Source organism: Pleurodeles waltl, chromosome 4_1 (assembly GCF_031143425.1).
Source record: "Pleurodeles waltl isolate 20211129_DDA chromosome 4_1, aPleWal1.hap1.20221129, whole genome shotgun sequence".
Classification (NCBI taxonomy): Eukaryota; Metazoa; Chordata; class Amphibia; order Caudata; family Salamandridae; genus Pleurodeles; species Pleurodeles waltl.
Window position 1 is genome coordinate 735206489 of NC_090442.1, and position 20808 is coordinate 735227296.

General features: G+C 45.7%; 1 protein-coding gene across 5 annotated transcripts in view; it reads right to left on the reverse strand.

Moving 5' to 3' along the window:
• Nucleotides 1-20808, reverse strand: part of MEST (mesoderm specific transcript) — a 242924-nt gene that overhangs the window by 8658 nt on the left and 213458 nt on the right. Inside the window, exon 13 of one of the 5 annotated variants that reach the window (XM_069229326.1) lies at nt 279-409. The exons of the other annotated variants lie outside the window; for them this stretch is intronic. Within the exon in view, the coding sequence (XP_069085427.1) occupies nt 400-409 (10 nt within the window). The 3' untranslated portion in view covers nt 279-399. Of the gene's footprint in view, nt 1-278; nt 410-20808 lie in introns of those variants that run through there. 5 annotated transcript variants of the gene reach the window in all.

Genomic DNA, 20808 nt, shown 5'->3' on the forward strand with positions numbered 1-20808 from the left:
CAGAGTAATCTTCTTGTTAAACTGAGAACTATTTCTAAGAAGCTCATTACCTATTATTCAATACCAAACATTTACACAGAAAAAGAGAGAGGCAACTTCTCAGGGAACTCAGGGTAAGTGAGTGTGATATTTTTTGTCAGATAAATTGTTAGTCAATGAGAAAAAATAATATAATTCGATAGTGTGTCCCTAGTAATTGTAATTGTGATCTTTCAATCGCCATTATCCAGTCAAACAAGAAGTGAGGCTGCAGACTGAGTATTTGACGAAGCACCTTCTCTGAGGCAGTCTCTCTAAATCCCATTCCCCTTCCAGGGTGCTCAATACGGAGAATGTGTTTTGTTGCGAGTAGTCTGGGTTGGGACTGAGGATTAATCTTCTGCTCCTGAGGGAATCAAATTAAGGTACTCTGAAAGGAAGAAGCCATGGTAAAGACATGTAAACGTTAATGGAAACGTTTCTGCCTATGGTGCCAGAAATTAAACTAACATCCTCTACTAGCATAATCTGGCAAATAACTACCGTATCTCCTCTCACTAGCAAGTCACAATTGGGCCATGCATCCGTTAAGGTACGGCTTGCAGCAATATCAAGCTAAAGATGCTTGTCACATTTTCTCTTTTTCTATTCTTTCAGTGTCATCAAACAGTTCATAAAAGAATTGTTCCGAGTTTTTTCCTCTAGTAAGGGCTCTTTCCCCGGACTGACACCTGAAAATAGTTCTATTTCAACTCATGAAGAGTTCATTCCAACCCATTCACAGAGCACACCTCATATTTCTCACATAGGTTGCTTTGTTACTAGCGCTCACTCCGACAAGAAGGGTAGAGGAGATACAGGCTTTCTCAACTCAAGAACCTTCTTGCGCCTCACAGGCAATTTAGTGCTTCTCTGAACCAATCCAAAGATTTATTCCCAAGGTTCTGTCGGATTTTGCCTCAATGAACCTACAATATTTTGGACTTAATTCCTGAATTCAACATCACCAGCTGAGAGGTCTTTTCATACGTTAGGTATCCAGTGATATCTAAAATTCTACTTACATCGCACTAAACAGCTCATGAGAACAGACCAGCTCAGATGGGCAAACTGGTAAGGGTGCTCCAGTCACAATGGCAACCATCGCTCGATGAATTTCAGCTGCATTCCAGTTCTGCCTCTCAAACACCAGCAAGACCCTCACAGAGAAAATTATGGTGCACTCAACTAGGGCAGTTTCCACCTCAACTACTTTGTTTGCGGAAGTGCCTCAGGAGAAGATATGTTGGGCTGCGACTTGGAAAGGTGTGCATATAATTCATGCAGCATTATTACCTGGAATAGGCACAGCGAAGGGATGCAGCAGTTGGACAGGTTTTACTACACCACTTGTTTATATATTATTCTTTTAAATTGCAAATGAATGTTCTGTATAGATTTTCTACCCACCAGCCAGTATTTGAGCTAATACTTTAAGATACACAAACACAGTAACTGTTTGCTATTCTGATCCAAGCATGTGAATCTATGAAAGATCCAATACTGCAGAAGCAATATAGGTTACTTACCTGTAACCGCAGTTCTCCAGTATTGGTATCGTTCACAGATTCACATGCGACCTGTAGGAAGCTGGCCGAGTGTGTGGTGAGCACCTATTGTGTTATCACCTTATACCAGGTCCAGGTATCCTCTGTTAGTGAGGCGTAGTCAGTGTCTAGCAAGCCAGGCTCTCTAGAGGTAACTGTGGATGAGCAGCAAAGAGTTATTTGGGAGACATGCAAAGCTTATGCAGTACCACTGTAGTCACACAGCACTTGCACACATGAAAGAACCACACAGTACTTTATTATGGTAACACAGACACCAAAATACTACAAAGGCAATACCCCAACTGGAGGTAAGTAAACACACTAATATATATATATCTATTAGAAGTCAGGAAGTAGCATACAATGCAATAGAAAACAGTGAAAGCAATAGACAATACTGAATACTGAAGGCCTGGGGGACCAAACTATACACTAAGAAAGTGTAATGCAGAAGTGGGGCCCCACCCAAGGAACTGACATTAGTAGAGGGTAGCAGGAGGAACCAGGAAACCCACAAGGTAAGCACCAGAGTGTCCCCTAGCAACAAGGAGAAATAAGGGAAGTATCTGGTTTTCCCCAAACCCACCAAAAGGACTTAAGAAGAGGATAATGCAAGACCCAGACAAGACTGTAAGAAACCAAAGGCGGATCCTGGAAGAGGAAGACCTGGAAAGGAAGGGGACCAAGTCCAGTTCATGTTGGAGTGTCCGGTGGTGGCTGGAGCCCCCTACTCAGACGGTCAGCAGTGCAGCACTGGAGCAGCAGAAGAGTTCCTGAAGTGATGCAGTCGGCACCCCACACCGGAAGAAGAATTGCAGTTGGTCAGTGCTGTGGAAGAACCACGAACAAGCCTTGACAAAAGCAAATGTTGGAGAAGAAATACGGGGCTGCCGGGGACTAGCAAGGTCCTGGAGGGCTCAACCCACGGAGGGGAATCACAGGGACTCTCAGCAGTGAGAAGAGTCACAGGAAGAGGAGGCAGGCCCCACAGGCAGCAAACATAGGAGTCATGGAGAGGCCCATGCAGCAAGAGTCCCACGTTGCTGGAGAAGCATGCAGATGGCTGAGTGTCACAGGGAACGGGGTTGGGGCTACTCGGAGCCTGAAGATCCCTTGGAGGAGATGCCAACAAGCCTTGGTAGCTGCACAAGACGAAGTGCACAGGGGTACTGTCCTGCGTGGAGAGGCAAGTACTCACAGTCACCAAAGTTGGGCAGCTGGTAGAGAGAGCCAAGGGGACGACTCTAGACCACCACCCGTAATGCAGGATCCACATAACTCTAGAGGAGAGGAGATCCACACAGCACGTCGTCTTTGCAGTTGGAGCCTGCGGATGCAGGAGAGTGACTACTTCACTCCAAGGGAGATTCCTTCTTGCTTCTTGTGCAGGCTGAAGATTCAACGCCCTCAGCGGATGCACAGCCATGGCTGGAAATGTTGCAGTTACTGGGAGGAGACGGAGAAATACGTTGCACAGCAAAGTTGTCGTAATTGTAGATTGTCAGTTCCTGGAGGGTCCAGTTGCAGTTCCAGAGGCTAGAAGGTGAAGTAAACATTGCAGAGGAATCCTGCTGGAATCTTGCACGTCGAATATGAGGACCCACCCAAGAGAGAGACCCTAAACTGCCCAGAAAGGGGGATTGGTCACCTAGCAGGATGACCACCTATCAGGAGGGGGAGGTGATGTCACCTGCCTGTCCTGGCCACTCAGATGCTCCGAAAGGCCTCTGGCCATCTTGGATTTAAGATGGCAGGATCAAGTGGCCACCTGGAGAAGCTGTTGGCAGCATCCCTGAGGTGGTGATGGACAGGGGAGTAGTTACTCCCCTTTCCATTTTCCAGTTTCGCACCAGAACAGTACTGTGTCCAGCACACATGTAAAATGACAACCCTGCACTTATGAAGTCCAGGGAAATGGAGCTGGAGTTCGTAGGAGCACCTCTGCTCATGCAGGGGTGCCCTCACACACAGGTACCTGCATTCTGCCCTCTGGGCTAGGTGGGCCTACCATAGGGGTGACTTACAGTAACCTGGTACAGTGGCCTGAAGTGAATGGATGCATGCACCTTTCCATGCAGGCTGCAATGGGAGGCCTGCAGACACATTTTACACGGGCTTCCATGGGTGACATAATATATGCTGCAGCCCGTAGGGAACCCCTGGTGCCCCAATGCCCTTGGTACCATATATTTAGGACTTATATGGATGCGCCAGTATTCCAAATGTGGGGTGTGTGGAGTCCCAGCAACCAAATTTGGATGGAGAGAGCAAAGTCACTGTAGTCCTGGTTAGCAGGATCCCAGTGAACACAGTCAAAACATATTGACATCAGGCAAAAAGTGGGGGTAACCATGCCAAAAAGAAGGTACTTTCCTACACGACCCACCCCTCCTCCCCTGAGAGGCTCCCCTTATAGGTTTGAATTATTTATTCCCACTTGTGCTTGAAAACCTGAGGGACTCAGCCTCTGTTGAAAGTATTCTAGAAGGTGCTGTCGCCTGATTTGTTATAGTTCAAGTTTGGTCCTTTTTTAAAAAGGACACAGATAGGCTATTAAACTGACTTTTCATTGCCATTATAGCCTATGATAGTGATATATATAATATATATGGAAAATGTCACTTACCTAGTGTACATCTGTTCGTCGCATGTTATGCTGCAGATTCACATGCTGTGCACTGTTCCTGCCATCTAGTGTTGGGCTCGGAGTGTTACAAGTTGTTTTTCTTCGAAGAAGTCTTTTCGAGTCACGGACCGAGTGACTCCTCCCTTTCGGCTCCATTGCGCATGGGCAGTGACTCCATCTTAGATTGTTTTCCCGCAGAGGGTGAGGTAGGAGTGGTAGAGTGAGAATAGTAAAGATGTCCATACAATGGAATAGATATGTATGTACATAGTTTGCAATAAAGGAATGTTTATTTACATATATACAATTTCTAATTGCAACTTAAACGGCTACAGGCTCCCGGGGAGGTGGGAGGGCGCATGTGAATCTGCAGCGGAACATGCCACGAACAGATGTACACTGGGTAAGTGACATTTTCCGTTCGGTGGCATGTGTAGCTGCAGATACACATGCTGTGCATAGACTACAAAGCAGTAATCCTCCCAAAAGCGGTGGTCAGCCTGTAGGAGTTGAAGTTGTTTGAAATAATGTTCTTAGTACAGCCTGTCCTACTGTGGCTTGTTGTGTTGCTAACACATCTACACAGTAGTGTTTGGTAAAGGTATGAGGTGTGGACCAAGTGGCTGCCATACAAATCCCTGTCATTGGTATGTTACCTAGAAAGGCCATTGTTGCTCCTTTCTTTTTAGTGGAGTGTGCCTTTGGTGTAATGAGTAGTTCTCTTTTAGCTAACAAGTTTGTATGCATTTAACTATCCATTTGGCTATGCCTTGTTTGTATATAGGGTTACCAGCATGGGGTTTCTGGAATGCGACAAACAATTGTTTAGTTTTACGAAATGGTTTTGTTCTGTCTATATAGTACATTAGAGCTCTTTGTATGTCTAATGTATGCAGTGCTCTTTCTGCCACTGAGTCTGGCTGTGGGAAGAAGACTGGGAGTTCCACTGTTTGGTTTAAATGAAATGGTGAAATGACTTTTGGTAGAAATTTAGGATTTTTGCGGAGAACAACTTTATGTTTGTGTACCTGTATAAAGGGTTCCTTAATAGTGAAAGCCTGTATTTCACTAACTCTTCGTAGTGAAGTTATAGCTACTAGAAATGCCACCTTCCAAGTTAATAATTGGATTTGACAAGAATGCATGGGTTCAAAAGGTGGACCCATGAGTCGTGGAAGTACAATATTAAGATTCCACAAGGGTACTGGTGGAGTTCTTGGAGGTATGATCCTATATAGTCCTTCCATGGATGCTTTAATGACTGGTATTCTAAATAGTGATTTTGTAGGTTTAATTTGCAAGTAAGCCGAAATTGCAGTCAGGTGTATTTTGATGGATGAAAAAGCAAGATTTGCTTTTTGTAGGTGTAGTAAATAGCCTACGATGTCCTGTATGGACGCATCCAACGGTGTGATGTGTTTTGCTAGGCAGTAGAAAACAAATCTTTTCCATTTATTAGCATAGCAATGCCCGGTGGTAGGTTTTCTTGCCTGTTTAATGACTTCCATACACTCATTTGGAAGATTTAGATAGCCAAATTCTAAGACTTAAGGAGCCAGATTGCTAGATTGAGCATTGCTGGATTGGGGTGTCTGATCTGTTGTTTGTGTTGCGTTAACTGGTCTGGTCTGTCTGGAAGTTTGATGTGAGGTTCTACTGAGAGGTCCAACAGTGTGGTGTACCACGGTTGGTGTGCCCATGTTGGTGCTATGAGTATTAGTTTGAGTTTGTTTTGACGCAGTTTGACGACTAGAAAAGGAATGAGTGGGAGAGGGGGGGAAAAGCGTAAGCAAATATCCCTGACCAATTGATCCATAGAGCATTGCCCTTGGACTGAGGGTGTGGGTACCTGGACGCGAAGTTTTGGCATTTTGGTTTGATCTATGTCTGGTGTCCCCCAATGGTGAAAGTATTTTTTTAGTATCTGGGGATGTATTTCCTACTCGTGAGTTTGCTGGTGATCTCGACTGAGATTGTCCGCTAATTGATTGTGAATGCCTGGGATGTATTGCGCTATTAGGCGAATATTGTTGTGAATTGCCCAATGCCAAATTGTTTGTGCTAGGAGGCAAAGTTGTGATGAGTGCGTTCCCCCCTCTGTTTGTTTAGGTAATACATTGTTGTCATATTGACAAGAATGTGTTTGTGACCTAGAAGAGGTTGAAAAGCTTTTAGTGCTAGAAAAACTGCTAGTAGCTCTAAGTGGTTTATGTGTAGCTGTTTTTGCTGGTTGTCCCACTGTCGTTGTATACTGTGATTGTTGAGGTGTGCTCCCCACCCAATCATTGATGCATCTGTTGTGAGAATGGCATGAGGCACAGGGTCTTGAAAAGGCTGCTCTTTGTTTAAATTTATGGGGTTCCACCACTGAAGCGATTAGTGTGTTTGGCGGTCTACCAACACTAGATCTTGGAGGTGACCCTGTGCCTGCGACCATTGCTTTGCAAGGCACTGCTGTAAGGGCCGCATGTGTAACCGTGCATTTGGGACAGTTGCGATGCATGATGCTATCATGCCTAGGAGTCTCATCACAAATCTGACTGTGTAATGTTGACTTGGTTGTATTTTTGGTAATATGGTGTGGAATGATTGTACCCTTTGTGGGCTTGGACTTGCAATCGCTTTTTGAGTGTTGAGTGTAGCTCCCAAGTATTGCTGCGTTTGGGATGGTTGCAAGTGTAATTTTTGGTAATTTATAGAAAACACTAGTGTGTTTGTAGGGTATTTACTACGTAACGTGTGTGATTTTGACACTGCTGTTGAGTGTTGGCCTTTATTAGCCAATCGTCGAGATATGGGAATACATGCAGGTGTTGTCTCCTTATGCATGCCGCTACCACGGTAAGGCATTTTGTAAATACTCTGGGGGCTGTTGTTATCCCGAAGGGTAATACCTTGAATTGGTCATGTTTTCCTTGTATAACAAACCTGAGGTATTTTCTGTGAGATGGATGGATGGGTATATGAAAATACGCATCTTTTAAGTCCAGTGTTGACATGTATTCTCCCTGTTTTAGTAATGGGACTACATCTTGTAGTGTCACCATGTGAAAGTGTTCTGATTTGATGTATAGGTTGAGAGTCCTGAGATCTAATATTGGTCTTAGTGTTTTGTCCTTTTTGGGAATAAGGAAGTACAGGGAATAGACCCCTGTTCTTTTTTGTAGATGCGGTACTAGTTCTATGGCATGTTTTGTTAAAAGTGCTTGCACCTCTGTTTGTAACAAAGTTAGATGTTGCAACGATAGTTTGTGTGGTTTTGGGGGAATATCTGGAGGAAAATGTGTGAATATGCAGTAACCATGTTGGATAAATGATAGTACCCATGTGTCCGTTGTTATGTTTGACCATTGATTGTGGAACATTTCCAGTCTTCCTCCCACAGGGGATGTGTGTTGGGGGAAGGTGATGGCAATGTCACTGCTTGGTGATAGTGGCCTGCTTTGTGCTTTGGAATTTTCCCTGGACCTTGGGAATTGTCCTCTGAAGGACCCACAAAACCCCCCTCTCTGATACTGTGATTGGTATGAGGGTTTTGTTTGAGAGGTGGATGGTTCTGATGATTGTGGTCTAAAACCTCCCCTATACTGCGGTTTTCTGAATGTCCCTCTATATTGGGATGAGTAAAGCGCTCCCATCGCTTGGCTGTATCGGTGTCCTTTTTCATCTTTTCAATGGCTGTGTCCACTTGTGTGCCAAATAGCTGTTGCTGGTTGAATGGCATATTTAGGACAGCCTGTTGAATCTCTGGTTTGAAACCTAAGGATCTAAGCCATGCATGGCGTCTAATTGTCACTGCAGTGTTCACTTTTCTTGCGGCAGTATCGGCGGAATCTAATGCAGATCTTAATTGATTATTACTTATCTTCCTGATCCTCCTCTACCACTTGCTGAGCTCTTTTCTGGTATTCCTTAGGGAGATTTTGGATAATGTCGCTCATCTCGTCCCAATGAGCTCGGTCATATCATGCAAGGAGGGCCTGAGAGTTTGCTATGCGCCACTGATTGGGAGCTTGTGATGCTACCCTCTTTCCTGCCGCGTCAAACTTCTTACTCTCCTTATCTGGAGGTGGTGCATCTCGAGATGACTGCGAGTTGGCTCTCTTCCTCGCTGGGCTGACCACTACCGAGTCTGGGGGCAGCTGCTGGGTGATGAATACTGGGTCTGACGGTGGTGGCTTGTATTTCTTTTCCACTCTTGGTGTTATGGGTCTTCCCTTAACGGGCGCCTAAAAAATCTGTTGGCCATGTTTAAGCATGCCTGGGAACATAGGCAGACTTTGGTAGGAAGCATGCGTCGAGGACAAGGTATTAAAGAGAAAGTCGACCTCTAATGGCTCTGTGTGCATGCTCACATTGTGGAATGCAGCAGCCCTAGCCAAGACCTGAGTGTAGGAGTGACTATCTTCGGGTGGAGAGGGTTTAGAAGGATAGAACTCAGGGCTGTTGTCCGACACAGGGTCATCATAGAGGTCCCATGGGTCTGTATCTTGTTGTGACTGCACAGTGTGTGTGGGTGACTTTGCAGGGGGTGTGGCAAGTGGTGAAATAGTTCTTTGAGGCGAATGCCGAGGAGAATGTGCTGGGGAAAACTGGTGTGGCGGAGATTTTTCTCTGGGCACTTTAGCCTTTGGCTGCTCAGTGTCTGAACGTCCTTGGAAAGCCAGTTTCCTTTTGAATTTGAGAGGAGGTGCTGTTTGGATTTTCCCAGTATCTTTATGGATCTAGATCCTTGCTTGTGTCTCATCAAATTCCTCCATTTGGTGAAGTTCCTCCTTGAATCTGTGTCTTTCATTTGTTTTGAAAGTCCATGTTCCTCAGTATATGAGGCTATTTTCGGCTCCAAAGCCGTTTTTTGTCGGCACCAAAATGCCCATGCTGATAGTAGGTCTCGGCTCCAAAAAACTCTTTCGAGGTTTTTTCAGACACGGTTTCTCGGCTCGAGTCTGAAGACTTCGGCACGGATTTGGCCTTTTTCGGTGTTGTTTGGTCACCGCTTGATTTCTTGTGGGTTGAGCCATGGCCTTCCGGCAGTGGCGTCCCCGAGGCCTTTAGTTTTGTCTTGGACTGACTCTGGGCTTGGGTCGGGACAGGCGTACTCACGTGCTGGACTGCTGTGGGTGGTCGGTCTGCGTCGGAGTCTTTGGAATCGGAACCTTGGATGGAGATGGCCATCTCCTCTTCCTCGACGTCGAGGTGCTCGGTACTCTTTGACGCCATTTGCAGCCGCCTCTCCCTTCGATCCCTCAAGGTCTTCTTCGAACGGAAGGACCTGCAGGCCTCACAAGTATCCTCTCGGTGGTCCGGTGACAAACACAGATTACAGACCCGGTGTTGATCTGTGTAGGGATACTTGGCGTGGCACTGTGGACAGAATCTAAAAAGGGGTCCGGTCCATGAGGCTTCAACGCTTTCTGCGGTCGGGCCAACCAGGCCCTGGATGGGTGCGGGAGCCCCGAAGGGCAACCGAAGGTGTGTCTCGCCGGTGTCGATACAAGATGTTTCGCGATCGAAAACAATACAGACGATTTTCGGTGAATTTAGTCTGTTTCCGAATTGAATAACCGGAGCGAAGAGGAACACGTCCGAACCCGATGGCGGAAAGAAAACAATCTAAGATGGAGTCGATGCTCATGCGCAATGGAGCCGAAAGGGAGGAGTCCCGTGACTCGAAAAGACTTCTTCGAAGAAAAACAACTTGTAACACTCCGAGCCCAACACTAGATGGCAGGAACAGTGCACAGTATGTGCATCTGCAGCTACACATACAACCTAACATATATATGTATATATATACTGCTTTATTTTGGTACTGTGGGACTCCCACTTTGACGACGGGGAATGATTCAAGCATGTTAATCTATGAAAGTTGCCAATATTGGAGAACTGCAGTTACTAAGTAAGAGAAAATTTATAGATTGTATATATTGGCGCCTAGAAAGGAAATCACAGTTTTTAAACAACACTGGGGATATATGGTAACAATATTGTTGTCTATTCCCACACTTTTTATATAGAAAATTGCAGTAAAAAGATTGATTAGATTTGTTTTAATTTAAGAGCAGTGCTATAGAAATGTATTTGATTTTTTGTATTATTCATTGAATATCAACATATGAGGATACAAAGTGAGGAAGTCAGGGAAAGGTATGGCTGTCAACAGGTGGCATCCTGGACATCTAAAACCATTTTTTTAATTTCCCTTCCCTTTTACGACGAAATGAAAAAGTAGTCCAACAACAAAACATAAAGTAAAATGTAAATTAAAACTAAGTGGTAAAAATACAGCATGTAAGTAATATATGGGGAGATATTTGACACGTTAAGGGTTAAAGAATGTTAGAAAAATGCTACATAAGATGAGATAAGTATTAAGAAATGTTATATGTATTAAGAATTGTGAAAATTAGTAAAACGTTAAATTAAATGCAGTAAAATAATATTGAAAAACGACATGTCCCAGAATGCCACAACTATGATAGAAAGAGAAGACTATATAAAGTGTGGGGGATAGAGACAATGGCTACCTGTGATCAAGACCTTTGTTGGTCGAAACGCTTTGGGTGGTGGAAACACATTTTTCTTTCAAATAAAAAAGCTGACAAAAGGATTTCCTGGAGTGCCATGTTCAAATTTTGTTAAAGAATTTTATGGCAGTTTAGCCGCTAACTCTCACATCAGCACCGGCAGCAACAGCGCACAATCTGGTATATGGCTATTTGCATATATATATATATATATATATATGAATTTACTCATAGAAAACCACAGACACTCAGCAGGTACAGAGTTATTTCAAGTAACTATAACTCGTGGCTTAAGGTAACTATAACTCGCGCCCCCGCCATGCACACTTTTCTCTTCAATAATTTGACTGCTAATGTTTAATTGATATTTTTAGTGACGTTATCAAAGTTGTCATGAGTGCTGTAATATCTGGGGTAATTAGCAGTGTTCCAAGTTGAAGTGCTGGCAGCTAATCAGATCTCACCTTGAGATATATGCTTAGGTTTTCTTTAAATATCTCAAAAACTACAGAACAGACTTACACTAAATAACAAAAAGCGTGCTTTCTGGGCCAAAAGCGACCTTTCTGCTAAATATGGTGTAATTCCGTCCAGCAGTTTGGGGTGTAGTCGTGTTCAAATCCCTATAGGAATTAAAATGGGAAACACTTTTTTGGACCCGCCCCCCTTTTCTCAACCCCCTCTTGACGGATCACCCCAAAACTTTCCATCTACAAGACCTTTGGGGCCACATATTTTTTGGAACATGTCACAGAGATTCATCAAACTGCGCCAAAGATATAGCCAAGTCAAAAAATGTTTTTTCTATGGAAACTAGGTCCTAAACCAGGGAGGACTAGCCTGTGACTACAATACCTGGACTTCTGCCAGCACCAAGAGGACTTTGAGAGAAGTCGACTGTGATCAGGACCACCTCACCACCCCCATGAACCTAGGAGTAGTTGCAGCAAGACACCCTATTTATCGTATCACATCCACAGCATCATTTGAGCATCTTCACCATCCTTAGTCCCATGCATCAGGACCACTTCTATAGGAAAGCCCTAAAAAGGATACAGGTGCCTGGGACTGAATAAAGACTGCTTCGCCACTGAGGTAACTGTCTGAGGACATGCTGGTCCTACTGACCGGCTCCCCACTGGAGTAGGTCACCTAAGGTGACTCTGAGTGACTGCATTACACCTAGCCCAAACCTGTGGTGAAAAGGTTTCCAAGTGTCAAATTTGTTGAATCTGCCAGTGTTTGTTCGCAGTGAGTGAAATGCGTTGATTTATTATGCCTTTTTAATTCTATATCTCTGGAACTTTCCAGTGGATCTTTTTCACTGTGGTGTCCAAAAATACATGAAAATACAGTATTTTTTGTTTTCAATTGGTGACGGATTTCTTTGGTGTCTTGTTGAATTCTTTTATAACTTTTTTGGTGCTGTTTAAATGTTTTACACTTATTCCTTTGAGTAAGCTTTGCTTCTGAGAGCCACAGCTACCCAGGGTTGAGCTGAAGGTTTGATTAAAAAAAAAAACTAAGGATCCTAAAGGGGTTGGTAATTTTATCACACAGTGAGGTACAACCACACCATATAGTACACCCCCATTTCCTCACAGTTGCCTTATGGGAAAGTTTACACCAGGTACTTTATGTCCTAGATGGTTATGGTGAGAAGCAAGGAATAAAGGCTACGGGCCTGACTGGATCATTGGAAAAGAGGTGTCAAAGACCACTGTTCTAATCTTTTTAATTATGGAAGTTCATGACATACACAGTAGGTCTGACTTTATTGTGTACATCATGGTAAGGCCAAAAGGCTTTTTAAGGTGGATTGGTATTACATCGTGTTAAATCTTGTAAATGGTTTCATGGATCCTCACAGATTTCTGTAGTAGGCAAGGGTTCTTTTTTTCCCCTCTTCTGATAAACATGGCAGGCAGATGATCTGCAATTTGGTAATGCATTTTTCTGACTGCATGCCTGAGGGTTGCCTTGCAGGTATATCTTATGCAGAATTCAGAATATCTATGTTGGTTATGGTGACAAGCAAATTATAAAGGCTATAGGTCAGATTGGTGCTTTGGGAAGTTCATGTCAGGTGCAACAAGTCTGAAATGTTTATAAAGAAAAGTTACAACAAAGGCAGTAAGCCTGATGTATTTATTGTGAGGTGTTTGTTGAATTCTGTATGCTTTTAAGGGTGGATGGTCATCAAACTGTTTTAAATGCTTTAAAGTGAAATGTTATTAGAAGGAATCTCACAGATCATTGTAGTACAGACCGGTTCTGGTTACCCCCGCCGGAAAACACTTGAAGTTGAAGACTTGCAATCTGACAATACTTGTTAGACCCTTTTCAAAGGGGTTGTGTATTGCTCTGCCAACTCTATTTGTGTACTTATGTGTCATGTTATCACTGTGTTCCTGACAGTTGCCAGTTTATGCACATTACATGGGGCCTCAGCAGGTTATGCCAAGCGGATGTTAAATGCTATACTGTGAAAATGCCATAACTTTCATTTTTTTATTTTTTATTAAAGTGAAATGAAATTAGTAAGCCCAAATTAAAATATGTTATCAAATGTGTTTATTACAGCCAATAGGCTTTTGAGGGTGGATTGTTGACTACAATGAAGGCTGTAGATTTGTATTTCATTTCATGTAATCTCCCAGACTAATTTAGTAATCAAGGATTTTGGTGGTGGTTACCCCCTCAGATAAACCCTTTGGGAAGAAGATTTCCGCTTTGATAATGCTTGTTTGAACTTCGTAAGAGGGGTTGACATTGCTTTGGCAACAGTAATTTAAAAAAAAATTCATGTGTTTTATTGAGTTTTTATGAGAAATGAGACAATAAATCGTGGGGAAAGTATAGTCATCCAAGGTACAGTGGAAAGGACATTGTGTCTCAATACATCACCATCATTCAACATATACGAAAAGCAGACAAAATAAGCCAAACTAAAACATCTGCAATGGTGGAGTCTGCTGAGGATATAAGTAATGCGCTCTGTGTTGGATCGCTGAAGCATGCTGGTGGGCATCAAGCTTGGGCGGTAGTGCAAAGGTGTGTCATCGGCACTGTGGCACAGTTTAGGGTGGGGAGCACTAGTGCTTGTGGGTTGATGTCAGCCATCAGCGCCAGAGTGTGCTGTGCACACTGATGACTGGATAGGGGTTCGAGTTCAGTCAGTGTGTCAATTCATGTCTTTTGGGCTTCCCCTTGTTCTCCGCAGCTTGACGCCTGTGAGAGAGGCTCTCGCTGGGGCGGTGTCCTTCCAGTGTGGGGATTCAAATGTGCCCATGCCCCCAAGGCCATGGTGTGTGTCTGACCCCTAGCTGCTTGGAGCAGTGTACACTTCGGGGTGGGCATGTGATGTTTTTCGCCTCAATTTTCGTAAGGTAAGTCTTGCTGACTAGCCACCTCTTTTGTTGTCTCCCCTCATACGTAGCAGATTGAGAATATTTTTCTCTGTGCACGCCCATGCCAATAATGGGGCTAGCCAGCATTGGGGGTTTGGGGCCGTGGGTGCCTTCCATGACATTACTATTTGTCTCTTAAACAGGACAAAAGCTAGGTCAATTAACCTATGTAAAAGCATTTACATAGGTTAATTGACCTAGCTTTTGTCCTGTTTAAGAGACAAATGTTTGGGGCCCCTATGGATTATGAAATGGTCCAAGATCAACTGACCTGTCCGGACTCTCGCTGTCGGGCTCTTATATAGTGTGCAGATCCAACCAAGGTACCCTGGTCCAAACTCCATGTATTCAATGGTCAGCAGTAAGAAGTCCCAGCTCAGTGTATCAAATGCCTTTTGAATGTCCAGTGACACCATCACCCAGCCATGGGCCTCAGGTGGGGTGTCCTGTATGAGGCATAGCAAGCGTCAGATGTTGAGGAAGGTGCTGGATCCAGGTATGAACCCTGATTGATCTGCACAAAGGTGCCAATTATGGGGAGCAATCTGTTTCCCAAAACCCTAGCTATAATTTTACAATCTAGGTTTAGGAGCGATAGAGGCTGGTAGGAGCAGGAGTCTAGAGGGTCTTGGCCTAGATTAGGAAAAACCACAATCGGGGCCTCTCGAAGAAAGTCCAGGAGGTGTCCTTTCACTCTAGATTCATTCAACATCTCTAACAGGTGCTGGGTAACCTGTCTAGAAAAAGTGGCAAAGTGTTCAATTGGTAGCCCATCTCTGCCTGTGGTGTTGGAAGATTTGGGTTATAGTTGCATGTATTGCCTCTAGTTGGGGAGACTCATACAGGTCGGGCCTGCTGCAGCGGGTACAGTTTGGTCAGCAGTAGCTCTTGTAAGAACCCAAGTGTTTGTTCCAGGGGCAGAGAACCCATGGCCCTATACCACTACATACTATTGGTAGTAATACCTGAATGCAGGGTTAATGACCGTCTTTGTAGTGGTCTCCATTGGGCACCGCTGTTGGTCCTCTTTTACCAGCAATGCCAGTAGCCTCCACAAGCGATCACCATCGGTGTGCAGCATGGTCAGGCCCCGCTTATAATCATGCTTCCCCAGGTGTGTTTCCGCTTCACTGTACAGTTTTGGCAGTTGCTGGAGTTGCTCGACCGTTGTGGTCTGGTTGGCCACCTCTGTGTCTAAGGGATGCAGCTCCCGTTCAAGGGCCGTCAGCTCTCCCTTCAAGTGATTGCCTATGCCCCCTTGCGGCGGCCATGCAGTGGCCTTGTGTGACCACTTTATGTGCATCCCACTCCAATTCTCAGGACAGGACGGATCCTTTATTTAGGTCAAAGTATTGGGTGATGCAGTTTGCCAGGTCTTCCCTAGATGGGGGATCTGGGAGCACTTCTGTTTGCAGCCTCCATGTTGCTATCCTGGGGCGTGGCCTACCCCACTGTAGGACTATTTACAAGGAGCAGTGAACTGAGAGGGTACATGCCAAGTACCCTGACCGAATTACCTGTGTGAAGGATTGCTCAGTGCATAGAAAGAGGTTTAGCCTGGTATGGATGTTGTGGACCTGGGAGTAGAACAAAAATTTGCTATCTAGCGGGCGCCGTTGCCACCAAGCATTGTGCAAGAGTCTCTGAGTAAGGCAGTTGTTGAAGTGTTGTTGTGCAAATGCATGCAGCAGTACGTGGGGGGAACAGAGCTGTCAACCTTTGTCTGGCACACAGTTGTAATTATTGACCCATATCCCAGGACAGTGTGGGTCATGGAAAAGCGCAGGGCTAAGTGTGTCGAGGACACCTGACTGGTTGATACTGGGCACATATACTCCCACCCGTGTGAGGAGAGCTTCATCGAGGTGGCCCTCCATTACATATTGCCCCCTCCCAGAGTCTACCCTATGATTTTCTACTACATATGGGACTCCTGTGGTAATTCAATTGAGTACTCTGTTTACATACACCGATACAGTTGTACAGTACACTTGCCCCCTCCATTTTGTGCAGACCTTATGCATCTCTGCTAGTGTGAGGTATCTCTTACAACACTGCAAAGTTTATGTGGCGACATTTGACATAGGTATGAATTTGGTAGCACTTGGCAGGAGCAGTCATGCCACACACATTCCATGTTAGGACATTATATTGTGCAGTTATCCGTGCAGGTTCCCACAGTATGTGTCGATGGAGTGCATTGTAGGTAGCGAGCTTGTGCACCAGTTCCCTATGTATATAGCACCCTGCACTAGGTGGCCCACCACTCAGCAGCTGACCGTGCCATGTGATGTTGTGTTGATATCCATCAGCCCCCTGAGATGACTCCACTAAAGCAATAGAAATAACATTAATACAAAAAAGCATGATAGGTTGTTCCCCTCCCAGGTTAGGTGACTCTTGTGTCTCCGGCCATAAATCCCCATATACGAGAAATAACTGAAGAAACTTAGTAGAAGGTGAAACGTGTCCTCTTTAGTGACCATGTGAGCCGTGGATCCTCTAATGTTTGTTGGGCCTATCTCAGAGAACTTAGTGCCCGGTCTGCGCCATAGCTAAGGCTGTCTGTGAAAAAGCATGCTCAGACAGTTCTTCTCTCCTGCCAGAGACTGGTTCTCAGACCAAAGACAGTGTTCACAACAGGTCATCTGCTGATCTCAGTGTGAGCACCAGTCCGAGGTCAGTGTTTGTATTTGAGGATCTTGATTCGCCTGTGTACAAACCAGAGTCTAATGTGTGCCCAGGTCATAGACGGGAGAAAGGATTTGTGCTACACTGTGAAGCTGCTGCTACCACTCATGCCTGTTCTGCGACCGCCTGGTCCTGAGTAGAACGGGTTCTAATGTTCCTACATTTCTTACGTTTAGGTTGGTGGACCACCCATTTGCCGTTCACGTGGCTCTCCATGGAGATGTGAGCCAAACCCTTAGCGTGGAGCCAGGTCCACACATCCCCTGGGGTTGAGAAGATGTGGGAGGTCTCACCATTTAGTACTTTGAGCTTTGCTGGGAACAAGAGTGTGAACTTTAGTTATTGCTCCCAGAAACATTGCATGACTTTCATGTAGGATCTGCAAAGCTGTAATATTTCAGCCGTGAAGTCAGGATATGCTGCGATCTCCACGTTTTCATAACACCAGGGGCCCTTCATTCAGAACCGTTGCAGAACTAGATCTCGGTAATTGAGGAGATGAGCAATGATTGGTTGCGGTGGTGTTCCAGAGGGGGGACTGCCAGGTATGTGGTGCGCCCGATCCGCAGAGAACATTATCAGAACTTTGTTTTCCAGTAGTGGTTATCAGACAGGTTTCGATGAAGAGTTTGGCACTGGGGCCTCCCAATTGCTCCGGGAAGCCCAGAAAGCAGATGTTGCTGCACCGCGAGTGCCCCTCAGTGGCCTCCGCAGTGCAGCAAAGCTAACTCTTCTTTCGAGACACTCAGTTTTGTCTGTAACTCCCACACTGTGGGGCTCATGGAGGTCAGAGCGGATTATGCATTGTCCACACTGTCTGTCAACTTACTATGGTCAGCTCACAGGAGATTCACGTCCAAGGAAACAGCGTAAATTTTTCCCTCAAGTGTCGTTTTAGTGTTTAAGATAGCGTGGATGACCTTCTCATATTGAGCGGAGTGTGTGTTGAGGGTGGGGACCATATAGTACAGGGCACCTATGACCTGGTCCATAGGGACAGTAGGCAGTGCGGGCTCGCTTGACAGATCTAGGTTTCCCTACTATGGTGGAGTTGAGTTGGGGGGTTGACAGATAGTTCCTTTGGGGTATGCGTGTGTCTTCGGCCCTATATTCCTTTTAATGTCCCACAGGTGCCTGATAGGATCAGGAGATCGGGCAGCAGAGGTGAGGCCCTCCTGCGGTGCCACAGAGTGAAAATAGAATGGCTGCTAGCCAGTCGCCACACAATCACATGCATAGCTGGCTCGCCGACATAAGCCCTTAGGTCACTGTGTTCTGCTAATATTGGGCCGGCAATCCTCCAAGCATGAGGGGGAAGGTTAAGGGCCCTCTCTGGGATAATCACATTTGTCCAAGTTGTTGCCTCACTTTGCAGCTGCGCAGTACAAGCGCTGTTGGGCCCCTCCCATCCGGCTCATCTCATGTATTACATCATCCCTTCAGCAGTGGGGGCCCCGCCGGAGTGGTTTCCCCAGAGCAGGGCAGGGAGCAAGGCATGGGAAAGTGCCATCCGAAGGCTGTACCTGGTGGGGCCCCCTGCTTGTGAGTGACATGGTCAGGTGAGGCCTTTCGATTGCCACAGCTCTCGTTTAGCCAGTGGGTGCAATAGACAGCAGTGGGGGTTTGCTCTTGGTCGGTGGCACAGTTGGTAACCTTGCATGCTCAGTGTGGTGAAATTGAGTGAAATTGAGGTGGTCATCAGGGCCTCGAAGGCTTCCCAAGCTGCTGTATTTCTCGTATGACCAATCGGAGGGGGCGTCCCCACTCCAATGCATGCCCCCCATGGGTACCACTAGGCTGGTATCCGTCAGCTGTCCTCACACATCAGGGCAAGACAGGACCCGCGCCAGGCACCACGTGCTCAGGTGTTCACTGACAGTTGGCCCACCTCCTCTGGCGTGATCTCCCCGGCAATTTAGGTGCTGCCTTCACACAGCAGCAGCACCACACCCCCGGGTCGTCTTTGTCTGTGGGCACGGCCTGGGCCTCAATAATCAGACGCAACGCCGATCTCTCAGTGTGAGTGCTCAACCTTGTTGCAGTTCCCTTGGCCTGCACCTGCTTCGGGGGAGACCTGCTTAAGCAGTCCACAACTTCAGCAGGTCAGATGATGCGTATATTAAAGAACCGAGTACGGGCCCACCGTGGAGCTCACTCAAAGAGCCTCCGATGCAGCTACCATTTTGGCCACGCTCCCCTGCAACAGTAATTTTACACATATTTTTACTTCTGCTATTTTCCTGGTGGCTGGTTTGTGAGAGGGCTTAACCTTTTTATGTTTTTATTTTTAAACCAAAAAAGCAATACAGTCATGCACAACAGGCACCATTTTCCACAGATACTTTTTGATGGTACATATACTCACATCAATCTGTGTGGAACTAATCTTTATACAACCAAAAATGTAATAAGTATGAAATAATACATTTAGGGCACTGCTATATATCCACTTAGCAGTTCACATCTGACTCTTAGTCGGGCTACCACCTGCAGAACCCAGCCCATAGTAGGTTCTCAAGCCCTCCCACCCCCCAAAATCTTGTAGAACGTATGGGGGCAACCTTTACTGCAGTAGGTCACCTTCTCTGCTGCCACATAGCGGTCCATCCTCCATTTCCATTCATGCATGGAGGGTACCTCCGGCACTCCCCAGTACTTAGTCATCTCTCTTTTGGCCACCACTAGGCCCAACGCGCTAAAAAAGAGCTTGAAGATCAGGACGTCGTTCGAGATTACCAACAAGACAAACCGTGGGTCAAGTGGGAGCGAAACCCCCAGAATATCTGAGAGGTCCTGAACTATTTTGAATTGTATCAAGCGTAAGTGCAATTTAATGGCCACCTCTTGAAGGTGCGCCAGCACCTCCTCCCAGTCTATGTCTTCTAGGTCACCCACACGCCCCCTCCATCTCTCCCTCAGCTGGCCCAGAAGATCAGGCATATTGTTATTGATTGTTCTATAAGTGTGGGAGACTGCACCTTTCCCCAACTCTTCCTGTAGTGGGGCATATTCCGGGATCCCCACCCCAGCCCCTCAGCCTGCCAAGCATGGCGCAATTGTGCATATTTTAAAAATTGGGACAGATTTAAGTTGTATTCAAACTTTGCCCGAAGAAAAGGGCATTATGTCTCCATTCTCAAGGATATCCCCCACATGAGAGATGTCTATAGTGTGTCCCGGGACCCAAATCCCTGAAGCTTCAACACCTCTTTTCAACCATGTTCCCTTCCAGAAGGGTGTGAGTCCATCTAAGTGTCCTTGTGGCCCTGCCCTATGCCTAGGTAACATGTATTGCCGGTGGCAATTTTTGGGAAACCTTCCCTTCGAAGAGATAGTGTAGGCGTGACTTCTGTCACAACATGGTGTGTTCAAGCTTAAAAATCAGGTGGTCCTGGGCAGCGAAGATCTAGTTATTGACTTTTACAGGCGGCTGCCCAATAATACCCTTCGATGTCTGGAAGCGGAAGCCCGCCATCCCACAGCAAATTCATAAAAATCCCCATTAACCTTGGTGAACACTGTCTGGGAGTCTAGATAGTAGGTCTTCTGAAGCACATGCAACAGTTTAGGGAGAGCAATCTTTTTTAAAAGGGCAGCCCGTCCCATCAAGGAGAGTGGAACTCCCCTCCACCTTCCGACGTCAGCATGAAAGTTTTACAACACCGTGCCAAGATTATGACTGGAGCAGAGCTCCATCTGCGCTGTTAAGAAAATTCCCAAGAATTTGAACCCGTCAACTGCCACTCAAAGCCCTTGTGGTAATGGCAGTGGGTCTTGCATATCCCATGGGGTGTAGAGTACTGATTTGTCCCAACTAATCATATCCACCAAGTGGGCCCCATAGTACCTTAGTATTTAAAAGAGCGCCAGGATAGTATTTGCCGGGGCAGTTATGTACAAGACTGTGTCACTAACAGAGATCGGTATCGTTTCCTCAATCTCATCTGCTGTTGAGATTTAAAACCTCCACACCCCAGGGTGTAGCC